Source organism: Nanorana parkeri, unplaced genomic scaffold (genome assembly GCF_000935625.1).
Source record: "Nanorana parkeri isolate BGI_ZX_2015 unplaced genomic scaffold, ASM93562v1 scaffold17, whole genome shotgun sequence".
Lineage (NCBI taxonomy): Eukaryota > Metazoa > Chordata > Amphibia > Anura > Dicroglossidae > Nanorana > Nanorana parkeri.
Genome location: NW_017306285.1, coordinates 4,058,402 through 4,079,462, shown reverse-complemented (window position 1 = coordinate 4,079,462; position 21,061 = coordinate 4,058,402). Strand labels below are relative to the sequence as shown.

The 21,061-nt window shown below is 47.2% G+C and overlaps 1 protein-coding gene across 1 annotated transcript in view; it reads right to left on the bottom strand.

Annotated features, from left to right (window-relative positions):
- The window catches only part of ZBTB46 (zinc finger and BTB domain containing 46), a gene marked incomplete at its 3' end in the record, with an annotated part of 49,549 nt that overhangs the window by 25,527 nt on the left and 2,961 nt on the right, over positions 1–21,061 (bottom strand). Inside the window, exon 2 of the mRNA XM_018559678.1 lies at positions 1,761–2,702. Within this exon, the coding sequence (XP_018415180.1) occupies positions 1,761–2,667 (907 nt within the window). The remainder of the gene's footprint in view (positions 1–1,760; positions 2,703–21,061) is intronic.

The following is a 21,061-nucleotide window of genomic DNA, read 5'->3' as shown; positions in this document are numbered from 1 at the left end:
TCATTGCCGTCATCTCGCCTCATCAATGGTTTCATCTAATTTAATGCATCTGATCACATTGTGCACAGCTACAGCCCAGTCCTCCTCATAACTAGTTCAGTGGCCTCCGTATGTGCTAAACTTTTTAATTATAGAGAGCCTGTCCCCAAAAATTGCAGACAAAAATACAGAAACATTTTATTTTACATGTTCACTCTCAGCTTTCTTCCTTTCCACAAATACATTTTTATAACAGAAAACTTTTCGTTAGCAATACCGGAATTCAAACATGGCGGGTAATTAAAGATTACCCCTGAATTCAGTTACATAATCATCACAAGGAAACGTGCATCGAAATTGTGGTTGGTATAAATTCCTAAATGTGCTTTACCTACAAATCCCATAGTGGCTCGGGGAGTCATGCCTGTGACTGTCAGAGTCTTGCAATGCCCCATGGGACTTGTAGTTCCAAAACAGCTGGAGTGCTGAGGTTGCCGACCCCTGCCCTAGCATTAGCTCAGGGATGAGTGAAGCTGGGCTTGTGCCCTACCCATGCAGGGTAAAGCAGCACGATCATTTTAATGCTAGCCCTCAAAGCTGCTCTGTTCATCTGGAGAAGAGACCAGACATACCTGGTAGTTTTAGGTATGTGGGGACATGTGACTCACTCACCTTCTTCCCACATGACAAGGCTGGTGCTTAGCTATTGGCTGTCCAGACACATGATGCTGTCATATTGGGGTGGTACAAGAATCACAAGCCCTGTGTAAGCTTCAAGTCACAACTTGGAGCTTACACAGGGCCTGTTCTTCTCTTTTCTAGAGGTTGAACAGAGAGGCGGGGAGAGCAATGGCAAGGCGAGTATGAGCCGTGGTGAGGACCACCATTAAAGTAAACCTCTTTCTTAACCCTCCATGGCCAGCTTCCCTTTAAGGGATCACACTCCCTAGATGCACATACCCCCAGTCATGACCTGGAGCTTACACAGGGCCTGTTCTTCTCTTTTCTAGAGGTTGAACAGAGAGGCGGGGAGAGCAATGGCAAGGCGAGTATGAGCCGTGGTGAGGACCACCATTAAAGTAAACCTCTATCTCAACCGTCCATGGCCAGCTTCCCTTTAAGGGATCACACTCCCCGGATGCACATACCCCCAGTCATGACCTGGAGCTTACACAGGGCTGAGGATTCTGCCCCCCATATCACAGCACTGGGTGCATTAGCCGCCAGTCACCATGCCCCAGCACTGCCCTGTCACTGGCGGTGAGTTACAGTCCTGGGTATCACTATTTGCTTCCAGCAGATGAATGGAGAGAGCGAGTGAAAAGAAGGTATGCATAGCTAGGGAGTTACACAGATAAAGGCCCATTCACACCAGGGCGGTTGCGGATCAGCGCGGTTTCCGTGCTTATTTTAAAAGGGCGGTTTTGGGAGTTTTTGCGTTTCATTGCTGAAAAATCGCCCAAAACAGAGCTAAACAGCGCAGTTCCATTTAAAGCGGTATGGAAACTGCGCAGATCAGCACGGTAAAATGCTGTCAGGGAGCAATTCGGCAGGGGGGGTGGGCGATTGGTTCGGATCGCGCTGAGCGGTTCCCATAGTAATGTATGGGATCGTTCATGTCGACAGATCTACTCGGCCGCACCGCCCTGTTGTGAATGGGCACTTAGATAGAAGTAACAGAAAGGCCATTTAAATTAAAAAAAATGGAGCAAATGCTTAATTTTAAATTTCATCAGATGAAAAACTGTCACGTTATAAAGGGATAAAGAGATCCGACTTACTGGAGTTGTCTTGGTTGCTGTACTGCCACTGCGTGCTGGATATAAAGGACGGTTCCGGTGAGCCGGGTCTGCAGTTCTCCACTAACTGCTGAGTAATATGCCTCACAGTCTCTTTGTTTTTTCTATTCTTCCGTCGCCCGGAATTCTGCCAGCTGTCCCCCTGTTCCACGTAAACGGTAGCTTGGTCGCCCTTGCTGCCGATGTAATGAGACGGGGAGTCCTGCTCCTCTTTTACACGCATTGGTCCGTAACATCCATCACTGGCCCAGATAGAGGACACCTCGTCCTGACTGTCCACTTTCTGTTCAACGTCCTCCTTCCCATAGCTGCTGCCACCTTCATGGCAGCTGGCAATGGCCGAGTCCCCGGAAGAGTTGGTGGGACTCGTCCTCCTCGTCAACCAAGGAGAGATGCTGCGACCAGCCACCACGGCGGAAAGGAGTGCCTCGGCGCTGCTAGACGGGGCGCCCATGTCGTAGTCGCCTAGCTCCTCGGAAGTCTCGTTCTTTATGCTGATGTCCAGCGCGGCCTTGATAAAGCTGTGGCACGCCTGGACGATGTCCGTCATTTGGAGGTAGCTGGCAGCGGACATCACCTCGATGACGTTCTTGCTGGTCAGCGCCAAGTGGGCCGAGTACATGAAGTCTATGATGGCCTTGAAGCCCTGAGCGGTGACTATGTCCAGCTGGGTGACGGTGGTCTGTTCGGACGACTTCTGCACCTGGCAGTAGAGGGTCTTGAAGTAGCGGCTGCTGCCCAGGAGGACGTTCTTGTGCGCCTTGAAGATTTTGCCCTCCACGACGATGCAGACGTCGCACAGGATGCCATGTTGGCGCTGTTCGTTCAGCTCGTGCAGCAGCTGCCGGTAGTGCGACGGTATCTCCATGTCCTCCTTGCGGTTATTCATTTGTGGACGTCTTTGTTCCGCTGTCCCCAGAAACGCTGTTGGTGGAGAGAAAATACAGGGATATATTGATAAATGAATTCATAGAAAACCTACCACCAACAGTCACAACACCCTGAAATGCTTTAAGTTCTAGTAGACACATTGCCTTAATACACATCCTACAAATTGCCATGTGTGTAGGGCAAGCATTAGCCTGATGTCACAATGGTGACCGTGCCGCTGGCGAGGGCAAAGTGCAATTTGGCTATAACTAATGGATAATGCTCTCTCGCTGACCAATATGCTGCTGAATTTCGGTATGCCGTAGGATACGGTAAGATGACATTTAATGGTTCGTTTACAGAATTGCTTGTGTGACATTGCCATAACACTTAGGCCCCGTTGACACGAGGGAGGTTGTGGACCAGAGTGATATCAGCGTGGATTTTGAAAGGGCGGTTTGGGGTGATTTTAATTGAAGTTTCAGCTCTGAAAAGCAATTAAAAATGCCCGAACCGCGCTAACCAGCGTGGTTCCATTGAAATCTATATGCGAACTGCGCTGACGAGTGCGGAAAAAAGGGTCACCGAGCATTTCGGGCGGCAGGTGGTTCGGATGGCGCGGAGCTGCACGGTCACATGATTGGTCCCCGTAGCAATGTTTGGGATCGTTCATGTCGGCGGTTCAGCGCTGCCGAACCGCCCTGGTGTGAACTGGGCCTTAGCCGAACCGCCCCCCACCAACACCTAATATGAATCCAAACACACATCCCTTAGCCTAACCCTGAAACTAGACAATAATGCTTAACCTAACACCTAAAACTGACCCTTAACACTTCCCTCCCACCTATCCCAACCCAACACAACCTACAATAATAAGCTAACCCTTGCAGATCCATACTTGGCATTTATTGCACTGAATATATCACGTTGTCCTGTGCCAATATCATCTCCTGAAAGCTCCCTGTCCTGCTCCAAAGGGCGTCGGAAAATACCGTCCCCAATCCAAAGCGTAAGAAAACAAACATTTTCTATCAGGTATGATGATCTCATTGCAGAAAAGACTTGTGCAATACAAGCTTCTTATCTGCCAGCTAGCAAATTTGTAAAGATTGTACAATCCCAGCATGCCTAGGTGCCAAAAAGAAAGAACCCCCATGCACATGCGTGGGAGTTAGGTCATACCAGGCCGGCCAATCAAGATGCCTGAAGATGCCGAACCCAGAAAAAAGGGCCGTGTAAAGATCTCCACCCCAGTGAGGGTGAAGCTCCCCCAAGTAGCATTGCTGGAAGGGAAGTAAGTATGGGGGGTTTTGATTCTGACTTACAAATTCACGCATACCGACAAACATTTTGGCACACAGCAATGTGAACAGGTCCTCTGTGAGATATCATTTCTGGGCATATTGATTCTTTGATCTAGCCGTACGCATCAAAGAATCAGCTGTCCGCACACCTTACAATCTGATCATACAATCCCTGTACAGTCTCAAGATTTACCAGTAATTATGTAGTGTGAGGACCTAAAGCGATCCATTCAATGCATAGGACCTCACACAACACAGAGATTGTACAATCAGGTTGTAAGGTGCATGCTTATACAACACAATGGTAATGCAAGGAGCGACCTAAAGAATTCACTCATTTTCTACCCAAACAGATGCGCTACACCTAAATCCAAAAGGGGTTGTACAACCAGGTTGTAATGGGTGCAAGAGACTGTGGAACTACAAACCCCAGCTAGCCTGACGCCAGGTTGCAATGGGTGCAAGTGACTGTGGAATTACGAACCTCAGCTAGCCTGGGCTTGACACCAGGTTGTAATGGGTGCAAGCGACTAACTACAAACCTCAGCTACCCTGGGCCTGACACCAGGTTGTAATGGGTGCAAGCGACTGTGCAACTACAAACCCCACCTAGCCTGGGCCTGACGCCAGGTTGTAATGGGTGCAAGCGACTGTGGAACTACAATCCCCAGCTAGCCTGGGCCTGACGCCAGGTTATAATGGGTGCAAGCGACTGTGGAACTACAAACCCCAGCTAGCCTGGGCCTGACGCCAGGTTGTAATGGGTGCAAGCGACTGTGGAACTACAAACCCCAGCTAGCCTGGGCCTGACACCAGGTTGTAATGGGTGCAAGCGACTGTGCAACTACAAACCCCACCTAGCCTGGGCGTGACACCAGGTTGTAATGGGTGCAAGCAGTTGTGGAACTACAAACCCCACCTATCCTGGGCCTGACACCAGGTTGTAATTGGTGCAACAAGCAACTGTGGAACTACAAACCCCAGCTAGCCTGGGCTTGACTTCTGACACCCACCAAAAGTTTCTCACTTTTTTTTGAAGATATATTCCACAATCATGGAACATCAAAGCGGGGCACACCCCCCACCTCTGCCCTCATTCCACTACCCCCTGCCCACACCCTAATGGTGCTTGCTTAGGGTGGAGAATTCCGGGCCTAAAAAAAAAAAAAGAAAATCCCCAAAAATAATGTCAACTAAAGAAATCTTTGCTACAGAAACACACTTTATTTTTAGCAGCTCACCACTACTAAAATTATCTGGCCATCTTTTTACCCCGGGAAGCACTTTAAAATGAAAGGGGTCTGTTTCTCTAAGTCGAGTGTCACTATGTGGCCGAAGACATATTTGTTTTTGTGGACTAAACAATAACGGGGGCGGGCAAACTCCGGCCCTCCGGCTGTGGTGCAACTACCGTGTTTCCCCCGAAAATAAGACACTGTCTTATTTTATTTTTTTGGCTCAAAAAAACACGCTAGGTCTTATTTATTTATTTTTCAATGTACAACAATCCACACTTATTCCTGTAGAAAAGTCTACATGTATTCATGTCCAAAAATAGGGTGATCAGGGCAATCAGGGGTGCCGTACCTTTCCAAGAGCAATTTGCTAACCAATCGCTGGCCAGAATGAGCGAAGTGCACTTTTACTATCGATTCCTCAATCCGCCTGTGACAGGAGCCGGCGCTATAGAGGAGGCCTCGGCCTATGCGGCTCTGCTCCCTCCGGTGCCGCCTCGCTTCCTCTAGCGCTGGCTTCGTTGTCACCGCTGACTCTCTCCCGCGGCACTTCAAGTTCCCCCTTATGCCACCACCGGCCCTGGGAAAGGTCACAACTAGGTCTTATTTTCAGGGTAGGTCTTATATTTTAGCAATTCCCAAAAATAGTACTAGGTCTTATTTTCAGGGAAACAGGGGACATATCCCGTGAGGCATTGCAAGACTAACAGTCACAGACATGACTCTCGGACGCAGATGCATGCTGGGATTTGTAGTGTCACCACAGCCTGGGGGGCTGGAATTTGTCAACACCTGATTTAAGAGAACACAACAAAATGACTGAGCGCCAAAATATCAGCAAAATGGCTGCATCTGAAGGCTGCTTTGATGTTCCATGATAGTTTTATAGAATATTTGTATTTTATTTGAATCCCTCCAACCACAACATGCATTTGGGTCGTCCTTTTGCTATAACTGAACTGGTGTTATTCTATGAAGTCACTGCCTGAACGTCCAATATTATGAATCTCTGGAGTGACTTCACTAGGATAATAAGCTGAATTTTAGTTGATAAAATATTGTGGTGACAAAATGATCCACCTGACATTGCCCCCCGTCCTTTCCCTGCTGACCCTCTTATAACGTACCTTGACTGCATTCCCTTACTATTCCCTTCCTCCTTTGCAGATGGAAACACTACACTGTACTTCCGGGTATGAGGGATCATGTGACCTGCTTCCTGTCACATTGCTCAGGCCTGGCACTGTCACATGACCGAGGGAGTGAGGTCACCACTGCCCTGAGACGATGACTGATTTCAGCACTGGGTGTAACGGAGGATTAACAAGAGAGGGCAGGCCGGGTGAGCATAAGGGGGGCCCGATTGCAGAAACACTGTCACATTGCCTGTGTCACTTTAAGCGGTAGCAATAAAGTTTAGGACAGGCCCGAACAAATCCCAGGAGCCAGGTTGCCAATGCTCCTTAGAAATTACAACCCGCGCCTAAATCTTGAGGTTTGCTCTAGTTGTTGTCATTGGAGCTGGCTCCTAAAAAAAAAAAAATCCTCCTAGCACCTGGACTGCACAGACTGGATTCCATAATAAATTTGTCCACCCCTGAATTAGGATATAGTGGGGAAGGGTTCGCTGCCTGTGTGTGATTTCCTCTCACTTCCTCTCACGGAGATGCATGCCATTGCTGTATACTTCCTGTTTACCGTCTATATTGCTTTGGAGAATCCATCTGGGAGCCGCAGGCAGTGTCAGCAGTCTCTACTAGACTTTCTAAGTGAAAATATATGGAATGCACTGCACAGAGAATTAACAGTCCAGGCCATAGCAGTGCCCTGACAGGAAGTGAGGGTGAATTTCCCTAAGGGGGGGACACACACACAATAATAAAGACCTGTTGTAGCCCTTCCCTGCTCGAACACCAAAGTCTGCAAGCAGTTCTGGCTGAAATACTCACCATTCTTATTTTATCTTGGCTGCACTGGCCTAGGAAAGGAAGCTGCACCGGCCTGGGAAGGAAGCTGCACCGGCCTAGAAAGGAAGCTGCACCGGCCGTGGAAGGAAGCTGCACCGGCCGTGGAAGGAAGCTGCACCGGCCTTGGAAGGAAGCTGCACCGGCCTAGGAAGGAAGCTGCACCGGCCTAGGAAGGAAGCTGCACCGGCCTAGGAAGGAAGCTGCACCGGCCTAGGAAGGAAGCTGCACCAGCCTAGATAGGAAGCTGCACCGGCCTAGATAGGAAGCTGCACCGGCCTAGATAGGAAGCTGCACCGGCCTAGATAGGAAGCTGCACTGACCGCCACTGATGGTATGACAACTTTTTCCACAGATCGGTCACCTCACACGACTTAGCCTGTGGCTTTCACACGTTTTAGATGGAGCTGCCTGTGTGTGGACACGGAGGTGTCATTGCCTCGCTGTCTCAGGCTACTATCTACCCCCGGTATTCTGTGGAAATTTTGTCAGAGTGATACGATTACCGTCACCATCTCTGATTACTGAGCAGATAACGGGCAGTGCGACGTGACCGTTTGCCGAAGGTGGCCCAGCGGAATGGCGGAAAAAATGAGCCCATAAAAGTCAGGCACTCAGCTAAAAATGGTACGGGGCGACTATCCGGCAGCAAATATTGAACCTGCTGCACGTGTATATGAGTATAAGAGTTAGAGCCACGGAGACTTTGTAACCTTTTCTCTTTCCCAGAGAAGTATCATTCCTTCTAAAGGGATGAGCCAAGTTATGTTACCATTTCAGGTACAACTATTGCTCAGAGTAGAGAAATTGACACACTGATATATAAAAGGGCGAAGGACTTACCGAGTGCTGAGAATCGCGGCTCTCTTCAGTATTCTTCACAGCGACAGAATGTCAGAGAGGCTGCTGGCATGATGTCATGTACACGGGGGAGGAAGGTCACGAAATCCCTGGAAATTATGATAAAAAAAATAAAATAAAAGACATCTGACTCTATTCGGGGGGGGAAAACACACCAATCAGCCAGTCTACCCTCCCCAGCCTTGACAACTAGGTGCTTTATACCAATTGCAACTCTGTCCCACACTGTATTCAAGATAAAGGAGGACGCAGCAAAGGGAGGGGGGTAGCGTGACGCTACCATTGCATGCATTGAGGCTGTGACCATTTGGTGCAGCTGGCAGCAATTCTAGCCACTGACCATATAAAACGCCAGCATGTGGTTCAAATTGCCAGCAAAAAGAAATATCCATTCTGTGCCGAGTTACCTTTAACTGGGAATGTAGGGACTGACTTTGCAACATAACTCTGCTCAAACAATTAGAAGCTGCCTTTCATTAGTTGTTTTTTTTGACTGGTTGCTATGGGTTACTGCATCATGCTGCTGTCAGCTGCTCCTAGCAACCAGATACCAGTAGATATATTGAAGTACAAGTTGGACAATTAAGCAGCTCCCAGCCACCAATAACAAGATACCTCTTTTCCTTTTCTCCATTTTCCACAAAGGAGCAATGCAAGTGGAAGGAAGTTCCCAGCAAAACACAAATGACACACTGGTGGTGCTGCTAAATGATTTGTAACGTGACGTGCACACTTCTGCAATCCTATAGCACAGGGGTAGCCAAACTTCAGCCCTCCAGCTCTAGTGAAACAACAACCCCCATCATCCTTCTGCCTCTGGGGGATCCTATAGCCCAGGTGTAGCCAAACTTCGACCCTCCAGCTCTGATGAAACAACCCCCATCATCCTTCTGCCTCTGGGGGAACCTATAGCACAGGGGTAGCCAAACATCAGCCCTCCAGCTACAAATCCCATCATCCTTATAGGAGTCGTGCCTGTGGCTGTCAAGAGTACTGCAGTGCCTCCTGGGACTTGTAGTTCCACAACAGCTAGAGGGACAAACTTTGGGTTTCACCGCTATAGCATAAAGAGGGAGACTACCATTTTCAAAGCCTGCAACTCCGCCATCACCATGCCAGAAGAGAGCAGAAGAGGGGGAGGGAGAGAGCAGAAGAGGGGGAGGGAGAGAGCAAAGAGGGAAGGAGAGAGCAGAAGAGGGGGAGGGAGAGAGAAGAGAGGGGAGGGAGAAGAGAGGGGAGGGAGGGAGAAGAGAGGGGAGGGAGGGAGGGAGAAGGGAGGGAGAAGAGAGGGGAGGGAGAAGAGAGGGGAGGGAGAAGAGAGGGGAGGGAGAAGAGAGGGGAGGGAGAAGAGAGGGAGGGGAGAAGAGAGGGAGAAGAGAGGGGAGGGAGAAGAGAGGGAGAAGAGAAGAGAGGGGGAGAGGGAGAAGAGAGAAGAAGAAGAGAGGAGAGAGAGGAAGAGAGAGAAGAAGAGAGCGGAAGAGAGAAGGAGAGCAGAAGAGAAAGAGAGAGAGAGTGAAAGAGAAGAGAAAGAATGTCCGAGGTTGAACCCAGATAGAGTGTTTAGCTTATATGATGGTTAGTGCTTCATCAAACCATCTTGATGATCAAGGAAATCTAAATATGTGTAACTCTCTCTCTCGTATTTGGCAAAAAATATTCCCCTCGTGTATCATTCTGGGTGACGGCCCCTTTAATGAATGGCAAGTTGCGGCTCTCCCATGTTCTCCTGTCACCTTATAAACCACAGATTGCCCTCTTGGCATGTCAGGATGGGCTGGGTCACAGCAGACAAGTGGACCACGCCTGGGGCTGTATGGCAGCCATTAGTATCCTGGACAGAAATAGCACACGCATCTCTGACCGGCAAAGAAGGTAACTATGCATACACCAAACCACAGGGGCTGCGAAGGGCCGACACAGGGGAATCATCCCTGAAATAAAGAAAACAAATCTACATCCAGATAACGGGAGGCAATATTTGTTTTCTTTGGTTCTCGTTTCTCTTTTATGTTGAGGGCTACAAAGGTTTCTTCTTATTTACTACTGCGCTACATTTATTTATATTTGATCATCACTGAAAAGGAAACGCTTTACTGTTGTGGGGATGATGAACAGTTCTATTTGTCTGATCTTAAACTGGGTTTATAGCAGGGGTGGGCAACTCCGGTCCTCCAGCTGTGCTTTAACTACAAATCCCAACAAGCCTCTGCCTCAGGGAGTCATGCCTGCAACTGTCAGTCTTGCAATGCCTCATGGGACTTGTAGTTCCACATCAGCTGAGTGTCGGAACTTGCCCACTCCTGGGATAAAATGTAGAAGTCTACAGTCAGGATCAAAGAAAATAAATCTATGTCATGGGGGGGGGATTATATATTATTATAATACAGGATTTATAGAGCGCCAACAGTTTGCGCAGCGCTTTACAATATAAGGAAGACATTACAATCACAATACAATTCAAACCAAGATGGTAAGGAGGGCCCTGCCCCTGAGGGCTTATAAAGTCAAAAACTGCCGTGTTATTGTTAGCGACAGGCTGCATCATACATGACATTTTGTTTTATTCTGCTGCTGTGGCAGATGGGACTTGTAGCTTTATTCATGTACTGATCCTGTAAATGGATCTGTGAATGAATGATGCAACTCTGCAGACGAAGCCCAGAATGCTGTTGGTGACAGGGACATCGTTCTCCCCTAGGCAAGAATCCCGGGAGTGCTGGGAGGGGTCCAGAAGAAAAATGAAGCTGCGATTATATGAAAAGGAAGGGTTAGGAGTGAATCGATGGAAACTGGGCGAGGAGGGTGAAGTGTCATTTGGAGGGCCTGTCCCTCTTCTGAAAGCAAATCCCTCTGCCCTGAAAAGGTCTGATCTATGTATGTACATATCCGTTCAGTCCGATTCTCAGCGCTTCTATGGACCGGCTCTGTGGGCACCATGTCTGATACACTTGAGTTAGGTCGCCAAGTCTATCCTCAACCCCCCCAATTGTTCAGGCCTAGGACCAACATGCAGAGTGTGAGAACACACGTGTACAGCCAATATGTACATATATAACCTACCAGAATGTCTTTGGAGTGTGGGAGGAAACCAGAGTAACCAGAGGAAACCCACGCAAGCACGAAGAGAACATGCAAATCCCATGCAGATAAGTGTCCTGGCTGAGATTCAAAATGAGGACCCCCAGTGCTGCAAGGCAGGGGTGCTAACCATATTAGAAGTGTTATACTGCACTTAAACTTTCCTCCAAACTCTAAAATATTGCATCCTTTCTTCAGTGGCTCAGTGGTTAGCACTTCTGCCTCGCAGCACTGGGGGTCCCTGGTCTGAATCCTGCTCAGGAGAGTATCTGCACTGGGGGTCCCCGGTTTGAACACTGGTCAGGAGAGTAAGTGCACTGGGGGTCCCTGGTCTGATTCCCGTTCAGGAGAGTATGTGCACTGGGGGTCCCCGGTTTGAATTCAGGTCAGGAGAGTATCTGCACTGGGGGTTCCTGGTTTTAGTCCCGGCCAGGAGAGTATCTGCCCTGGGGGGTCACGATCTGAATCCCGGGCCGGGAGAGTATCTGCACTGGGGGTCCCTGGTTTGAATTCCGGTCAGGAGAGTATCTGCACTGGGGGTCCCCGGTTTTAATCCAGGTCAGGAGAGTATCTGCACAGGGGGTACCCAGTTTGAATCCTGGTCAGAAGAGTATCTGCAAAAGGAGTCTGCATGCTCTCCCTGTGCCTCAGTGGGTTTCCTCCCATGCTCCGAAGACATACTGCAAGGTTAATTGGCTCCTGCCTAAATTGGCCCTGTATGCATGTGCAATAGGGACATTAGATTGTAAGCTCCTGGAGGGCAGGGACTGATGTGAATGTGCAGTATGTAAAGCACTGTGTAAATTGTCAGCGCCATATACACACCTGTAATAAATAAAAAGTAGTGCTGAAAAAAACACTTGTGGGTTTAGCCAATCAGTGTTGGCGTATGCATTCCACATAGCAGGAGCGTGTCCTTTACTTATATTTTGGCCTAGAAGGAGCCCCAAGACACAGAGCCGGAGGTGATGACAAGACAGGTGAGAGGCGCTGGTGTGACTTCCTCTTTAAACAGAAGAGGGTCTTTCTTTAAAAGGGAGGATGTGTCGCCACAAGACCGCAAGCATCAGATCCTACAAGCACATCTACCACCAGCTTCCTGTACGGTGGTCACGTATGCAGCGAGCCGAAGGTGGGTGCTTACTGTATGAACACCATGCTCTTAAGACCCACCACCAAAAAACAAGCAAAAAACAGATAAAACATCATCTGCCTACATATTCCTGTAACTGTGAAAACGACAGTATGGCTTGAATTATCTATATTATGTAGAAATAATAATAATATTTAATAAAAAGGAAGCAGTGGGGGAAAAAAATCACTACATATATCCAGTCAACACACTTTTTTCTTCTCTCCATCCCTTGCATAAGGTAATACACCATCCTGGCGATCAGACCTTGAGAATCTGTGTCTGTGCCCACTCCCTTACATTATTATTATTATAATACAGGGTTTATATAGCGCCAACAGTTTGCGCAGCGCTCTACAATATAAGGAAGACATTACAATCACAATACAATTCATGACAAGATGGTAAGAAGGGCCCTCCCCTGAGGGCTTACTATCTAAAATCATGGTGACTGGCCATCCAGGGCAAAGTGATAGAGTCCCTTTAAAGGCCACGCTCCAATCAACTAATACTCACCTTCACGGTGCTCCCCTACTGCTTTTGCTTCCATCATTGCTGCTTTAAAATACCAGGAGCTTTGAGGTAAGGGAGGGCATGTGACCTCCTCCTATGAAGCAGTGCTTGGTCCTTGTGACCAACCGTGAACACTATCACATGACGGAGTGTGTGATATCATCATCATCATCATCCCATCAAAGCTTCACCGCCAGCCAATACCAGATATTTTGTGGGGGCTACGCTGTGAAGATGAGCGCAAGATGGTTGGGGTGGACTTTAAAGAGACCCTGTTACACACTAAATCTATTCATTTTCCATTGCTTGCTTTATGTGGGAGGGGTCCAACATATTTTGTTCTTTTTTTTTATAGCCTTAGCAATTATGGATTTGTGGGGGCGAATATATAGCTCCTAATCGCTGTGGACTGCAAACTCCTCTTTAAAAGGACATCTACAAATACAATGCACACAGCTCCAAGCCCTCAAAAAGGTTATTAATCAAAAAGACAAAAAAAAAACAGCACACTAGTGCGTTTCAGCCACGACCGCCTTAAAACATATGATTAAGGCAGCCTTAGCTGAAACACGTTAGACTTATGCAGGACATTTCATATACAATACACTTTGTGTGGGCAGACAGCAGCCTAGCCGAGTGCTGGTGTTTCCCTTGAGCTTGTGTGGGGTAAAAAGGTTGAGCAGGTATTTATTATCTACATATACAAAGGTCGTATAGTGCTCTTTACCTGCAGTACCTTGTACTATGCATCTTCTTAGAAAACGGAATGCAGGAGAACCTCCACCTGAGCTCCGTACTGTTGAAAGCAATAGTACAGTGTCCAGAAATCTTTGAGCTTTAGGGCTTGCCTAAATCATTGAAGTGTGAACGGATCCTCGGATATCTAGGAAGGAGAGGCGAGACCGCACAGAGATAAAGACTGACATCCCAGCGTGTGATTGGCCGTGCCACAGGAGCACCAAGAAATATTACTTTATTTTTGAGAAAGGCATATTTTTTTTTCTCCTTTCACTTACTACGTTATTATTTTATGTTGTCACTTCTGATACATATAGTGCGTGGCCGGGAAGGTCTTCAGGGGCGTACTGTACAATAGAGGCCTCAATCTGAGCTGGTAATGAGAGATAGGGCATGTTGCAGGAGCACAGTGCGCCCCAGATATCCGCCCCACACGGAGATACTGGCCCAGTTTCCTCTCGTTTCTGCGAGCCGATGCCACAATTCACTTAATGCACTCCAGATATAAAAACGCACGAGGCCAGGCAACAGCCCTTCCGCTCACAGAGGACGGCCGCGGTCCTGGCTCCGTGCATCAGATACTAGAGCACAGCTCTTAAAGGGGAACCACGCTGCGTTCTCAGCAATTCATTATCTTCAACTTATGCCGTTTATAAGCAATTTTTACATTCTGGTGCTACGGCCGCGACAAATTCATTAAGAAATTCCAGTAAGAAGACAAGTGGAAGTAAACAAGACCTCTTTCAAGCTGGAGAACATGAAAAGTATTGCGTCACAGACAAAATTCTGCAAGAGATTCATATACACTGTACCGATAGTGACATCAATCTGTGGCAAGTTGCGCCATTTGTTGCGCGGACGGGAGACAGATTTGTAATTAGTATCTAGGACACTCCCTATAAATTCCAGTCCGTGTGTTTTGTCAACAAATGCCTTTTCCTGCATTACGGCGCACAGATTTCAATGCACCGGACACGCACCATCATGCATGAAAAAAAAGACCTGCACCATTTTTTTGCAGCACAATGCTTTCCATGTGCATGTCGTTGTGCTCTAAAAACATGTGCTGCGTTGCTCTGCTTTACAGCAGAACCTTTTTCTTTTTTACGTTTTGGCCCGAGTAGGGAAGGGTTAGAAGTTCTCTCAGCTTTTAAAAGGAGAACTATGGGGTTTTCCCCCATAGTTCTCTTACGGGTCATGGGAGAACATAAACTAGCGTCCTCCCGTCACCCAAAGCTCAGTATATCGCGAGCTACAGCTCTCGGTATACTGAGATCGCCGCAGCCGGGACGGATCCCGACAATTATGTCGAGATCCACCCAGCAGCGTGATTGACAGCTGGCTCTGCCTATCTAGAGACAGAGCCAGCTGTACCCGCCCCCCTCCCCTGTCCATTCCTCCAGTCAGCGCTGGAGGATCAGAGCGGGGAAGGGGGGAATCCCTGCAAAAGAGCCATGAGTGACAGTCACGGCTCTCTGCAAGGACAGGATCGAGAAGTGAGCGAGCGCCGCTATGTGCTCACTCACTTCCCGATCTATTGAGCCGACCTGTGACAGTCTCATTGTCACAGGTCGGCTCAAACCACGAGGCTGAGTGAAAATCATTCACCTCATAGTTCTCCTTTAATTGCCATTTATGAAAGCCCTCATTCACCTTCAGCATCTTCACCACCCCCTCGGTTGGCTTACACAGCAACCACTCCCACTGAAAGCCGGATCATGACTTTCATCTGGCGTGTGGGAACTTAAGAGAATATACACACACACACGTTCATTTTGGATATAATTTCACCGATTTTAGTCATAACAGATATAACCAAAGGGTTTCATGGAATGCTGTTTAAGAATTGAATGTTTATCTATAGCCAACTTTTTTTAAGTTTAAATGAGGACGGCGGAATAGGCCCCTGCCAGGCTTCTATAGCTCTCCGTGACCCCTTTGAGCTGAAGTTTAATTTGGTTATATTTTGCCTTTCCGTGGTTTCTTCTTTCCCTTCCTTGACAACAAGCTAAATGACGTTTTAAAATAAAACCTGTTTTCATTACATGCCTTATTGTTGAGCCAGTTATGTCATCAGTGGGTCTCTGTACATCTCTGTGCAATGCAGGCAGATCATGGTTGGTAGGAGGAGCTGGCAGGGTGCCTCAGTACTCCTCTAAAGAGCCCTCTGACACAAGCAGAGGTCTGGTTCTTGGGAGGAGTTATGCAAATATAAAAATGCCTTGATGACAGGTGTCAGCCTGGAGAAGTGGGAGCTCCTAGACAGGATGCGTTTGCATGCAGACAGCCTTTGTAAAGCCTACATGTGATGCTGAGCCTCCATGATTGAGGAGGAGCCAGCAGGGTGCCACAGTACTCCTCTGAAGAGCCCTCTGATAAAAGCAGAGGTCTGGTTCTTGGGAGGAGATATGCAAATATAAAAATGCCTTGATGACAGGCATCAGCCTGGAGGAGTGGGAACACCTAGGTAGGCTACATTTGAATGCAGATAAATGCAGGTAAAGCCTACATGATTGAAATAACTGAATTCCAATCAATGAAAGGGGTGGGCCAGGGACAGTGAAGATGGAGAAGAAAGGGCAAACTGATGATGGGTGTTCTACAGCCAGGAAAAGAGGCAGGCTCCATCTGACTTGCTGCAGCTTCTAATGCACCTTATGAGAAGCTCCCAGTGTGCAGGGAAATCAGAAGAAGCCATGTCAGTCCAGGAGAGGAGCCGGTACAACTGTGCAAGACTGATAGGAGTTCAGCTTTAGCCCTCTATTTTAGTCTTGGTAACTACTGAATTGAAACTGAACCAGAATGCTGTGATCATCCCCAAACTTCCTGTTGCATCTCTGAAACAGGAAGGGAAGGTAAATCTCCGTATAAGGTCACAGACAGCTAAAGAAAACCGTGGTTCTTATAAAAGTCATTTTAAAAAAACTAAAAACATTTTGGCAATGGATAACCTCAGAACAGATTTTGGGTAATGACATTTGCTGAACAGAGAACACTTTCATACTTTAAAAGAGATTACTTTGATAAAAGCGGGATTATATTTTTATATACCCGGCTCAGGTAATTCAGCGATTGGCTTTGCCCTCTGCCGTAGCCGGCTGTAGCCTAGATACCTCCGTCAGCTCTCAGCCCTGGGGGAGAACAGCGCAGATGAGTCTAAGTCAATTCCCCATTTGGAGGTTACAGGAAGGAGGAGGGACGAGAACAGGGAGAGACACAAAAGAAGAAATAAGGGAAAGGTGAAAGTCTGGGGGAAGGGGGGGGGGGGGAGAGGCAGCCGGGGAAGGGGCAGAAGAGGAAGGGTGTAATGGGAGGAGGCTTCGTGTTGGCACACAACACCTCCCTGCTAAGCTTAGTACTCACCACCCTGCCCTGCACACAGGCACACCTTAATAGCAACCCCCCAAAAAAAAACAACAGAAGAACACAGCTGCGATCTGCACCGTATACAACAATCACACAGAGCTGTCAGCTCCAAGGACATGTGTCCCTCCCAGCTGCCTACAAGAACTACAAATCCCACAGATCAAATCCCCTCACCTATATTTAAACCGTCAGAGTCACTTTGCTACTTGTGTGCTTATTTTTTGTCCGTTGTTTACAAAGTAACAAAATATTAGCAGAAAGGAAATAAAACTTCATATATAGTCACTAGAGCCTCCCGTGTTTGTGTTATTTACACGCAGAGAAATCGATCTGGGAACTTTAAACAAACTTTATGCTTCCCAGATCACTTTTTGCTGCGTTTACATGCATTTCAGACGCGTTCGGTGTAAACTAATCTGCCCCTGGACGCACAGAGATTCATTTTCTATAACCTGAATGAACCTAGCTGCAGGTAAACTCCAGAGACATGCTGGTATATTAATTGGCCCCAGTCTACATCGGCCCATGTGAGACAGAGACCTTAGATTGTAAGCTCCTTGAGGGCAGGGACTGACGTTCATGTGCGACTATGTAAAGCTCTATGTAAACTGTCGGCGCTATATAAATAAATACACAGTGTGAATGCCATTTAGGGCACATACACGTCATAGCATTGCGCTAATGGTGCGGCACACTAGTGCGTTGCATTGCCATTTATTCTGAATAACACCTCAATGTATCTCCCGGCCGCCATGCGTTGCAAGGTATGACAATGCAATAGCATGTGTTGTGCTGCTGTGCATTGAAAAAAAGTAGGGCATGCAGTACTTTTTTCAAGGCACAGGAGTATGCATTGCAGCACAGGAGTATGCATGGCTGCCAGGAGGTGTCGTTCAGAATGCGCTGAGGTGCCTAGCTTGGCCTGCATGCAATAAAAGGCACAGATATCATGCATTTAGCTTAATGCTACAGTATGAGTGGGCCCTTAAAATTAAACACATTATTATTATACAGGATTTACATAGCGCCAACAGCTTGTGCAGCGCTTTACAATACAAGGAAGACATTGCAGTTATAATACAAACCAAGACGAGATGGTAAGGAGGGCCCTGACCCTGAGAGCTTCCTTCACATGCATTTATAAAGGTCCTATAAACGCATGCATGTCACTGCCAGTGTGAATGAGGCCCAGGCGCTATTTGAAGCATACATTCGGAAAGGAAAATGGACAGAGGATATATAAATCTATATAGGATTCGACACCTAAGTTGGGAGTTGACAGGTGAATCTACAGGAACTGATGTGTTTATATTGACAAAGCATGAAAAGGTAAAATGGTTTATTGTAATACACCTACAGGGATGGAGAACTGCAAGCAGCCGGGTCTGATGAGCCCTATAGGCAATATGCTCGGTGGACTCATGCATAGCAACCATATTTCAGCCGTTTGTCTGCTCTATATGGACAAAAGTCTGTTGCTTGGGGTACTGCACTTTGTATGGCGTCGCTGCTCTGTTCGCGGTCTAGAAGTGGAGCTCCTCACAATATCGTTTTTTCTTCTTTAGATTTGGAGGAAGAGATTCTCTTCCTTTTGTCTCTGAAAAGAGACTAAGGAGGGTTCTGCTCATGGCAATGCCCTTGGTGGCACCTGGATGGTAAGGTGAGTCAGGGAAAATCTCCACAAATGGCACACAAGTAAAAAGCCGTTATAGGAAAAATAAGTTCTCAGCAACAAGAGGTCATCTTAGAGAGTCACCAAATATAAATATTCAGGTCACCGGCCTCTAAAGAATCCTGCTAGGATCACTATGTACCTCTCTGGAACCACACCAACAACTCTGAACCTGAATTCTCAGTCACATCCCTCTCTGGAACACCACCAACAACTCTGAACCTGAATTATCGGTCATACCCTGCTTAGGAACCTCACCAACAACTCTGAACCCAAATTCTCAGTCAGACCCTTCTCTGGAACCCCACCAACAACTCTGAACCTGAATTCTCAGTCACATCCCTCTCCGGAACACCAACAATAACTCTGAACCTGAATTATCAGTCATACTCTGCTTAGGAACCTCACCAACAACTCTGAACCCAAATTCTCAGTCAGACCCCTCTCCGGAATCCCACCAACAACTCTGAACCTAAATTCTCAGTCAGACCCCTCTCCGGAATCCCACCAACAACTCTGAACCTGAATTCTCAGTCAGACCCTTCTCTGGAACCCCACCAACAACTCTGAACCTGAATTCTCAGTCAGACCCTTCTCTGGAACCCCACCAACAACTCTGAACCTGAATTCTCAGTCAGACCCTTCTCTGGAACCCCACCAACAACTCTGAACCTGAATTCTCAGTCAGACCCTTCTCTGGAACCCCACCAACAACTCTGAACCTGAATTCTGAGTCAGACCCTTCTCTGCAACCCCACCAACAACTCTGAATCTGAATTCTCAGTCAGACCCCTGTCTGGCACATCCCCAACAACTCTGAACGTCAATTCTCAGTCAGACCATTCTCTGGAACCTCACCAACAACTCTGAACCTGAATTCTCAGCCACTCCCTTCTCTGGAACCCCACCAACAACTCTGAACCTGAATTCTCAGTCAGACCCTTCTCTGGAACCCCACCAACAACTCTGAACCTGGATTCTCAGGCAGACCCTTCTCTGGAACCCCACCAACAACTCTGAACATGAATTATTGGTCATACCCTTCTCCGGAACCCCACCAACAACTGTGAACCTGAATTCTCAGTCACACCCCTGTCTGGCACATCCCCAACAACTCTGAACCCAAATTCTCAGTCACACCCTTCTAAGGAACCTCACCAACAACTCTGAACCCAAATTCTGAGTCACTCTTCTATTTGTAGAGCAAATTAAAAAGGGAGGGAAAAATCCCAAATTTTAGAGTTGTCCCCAAAACAAGAAGGGGAAGTTTTCCAATATGGAGACCTATTTCAGGAACAAATGTCTAAGCAGGGAATGTCCCTCACATTAGGAGATCTCCCTGTAACTTCCTGTTGTATCTCTGGGACAGGCAGGAAGTGATGGGAAATTTTACCAATAAACCCTTTTCCCTTCTCGGTCCAAAAGTAAAAACAAAACATTTTGGCTACACATTTAATCCCCCACAATTTCTAGGAGACTCTGGCAGAAAGATTGCCACGTCTGGATTCTCAGCTTCGCCTACTTAGGTCGGTCACATTGGTGGATGTTGGAATTTCCAGCGATGAGATCTCAGCACGCAAATTCCCATTACATATACACATCTAGAAAATGATTCAGCCCCCGCAGCATCCACCCAAATCAAAATCAAAGTTTTCGGTGGAATGATCCTTTAACACCTCCACTGTTATGTTTTATGACAAATGGACAATCACCACTCACCTAGTACCCTCCTACTTAACACAGAAGAGCAATAAACGCGGCTTATAAACCCACGCCCAACGGCGTCATGCAAAACCCCCCACCCACGCCGAGGAGACGCAACTTTAAAAATCTGTAATCGGTTTACACAAACATACGTTTACGAGGGTAATGTCACCTTTGATGTAGGTCAGCAGGGAAGCTCATAAAAGGATCCGTTATGTCAGAAGCCAGGTGCAGGGAAATAAGAAACTGACCCAAAGAGCTTACAATTACTATTCCTCTGATTGGTAAATATCTGTGAGTATATAGAGGCCCTCTTGGCGGTAAGTATCTTTTTGCAAATGCCAAATATTGACGTCTGATGTGTTATAATACACTATATAATAATAAAGACACCTTTTCTCTGACACGCCACATACAAATCTAAACACTGGTGCAATAATATCAAAACATAAAATAGAACATAGTATCTTTCTTCCTTCCTTATCTATTATCTATAGTTTACACAGTGCTCAAACCATCTCGAGCATCAAGGAAATCTAAATATGTGTCATTTATAAACACACACACACACACACACACACACACACACACACCTCCTAAACAACGCTGGTATAATAATGCCCCGTATATGAAATAAACCCCCCCTCCCTATCACACGCACAACAGTCTCTATACAGGCAAAGGGCTGCTTCCCCCGTGACCTGACAGATCTATATATCATTATCCATGTACAAGTCCCTTTAATCAAGAGACACATGCCAATCATGCTACATACTACGCCCACAAACTTTAGTAACTGCCCCATGCATGTATGGATATATAGTGTCCCCCCCCCCCCCAAATTTC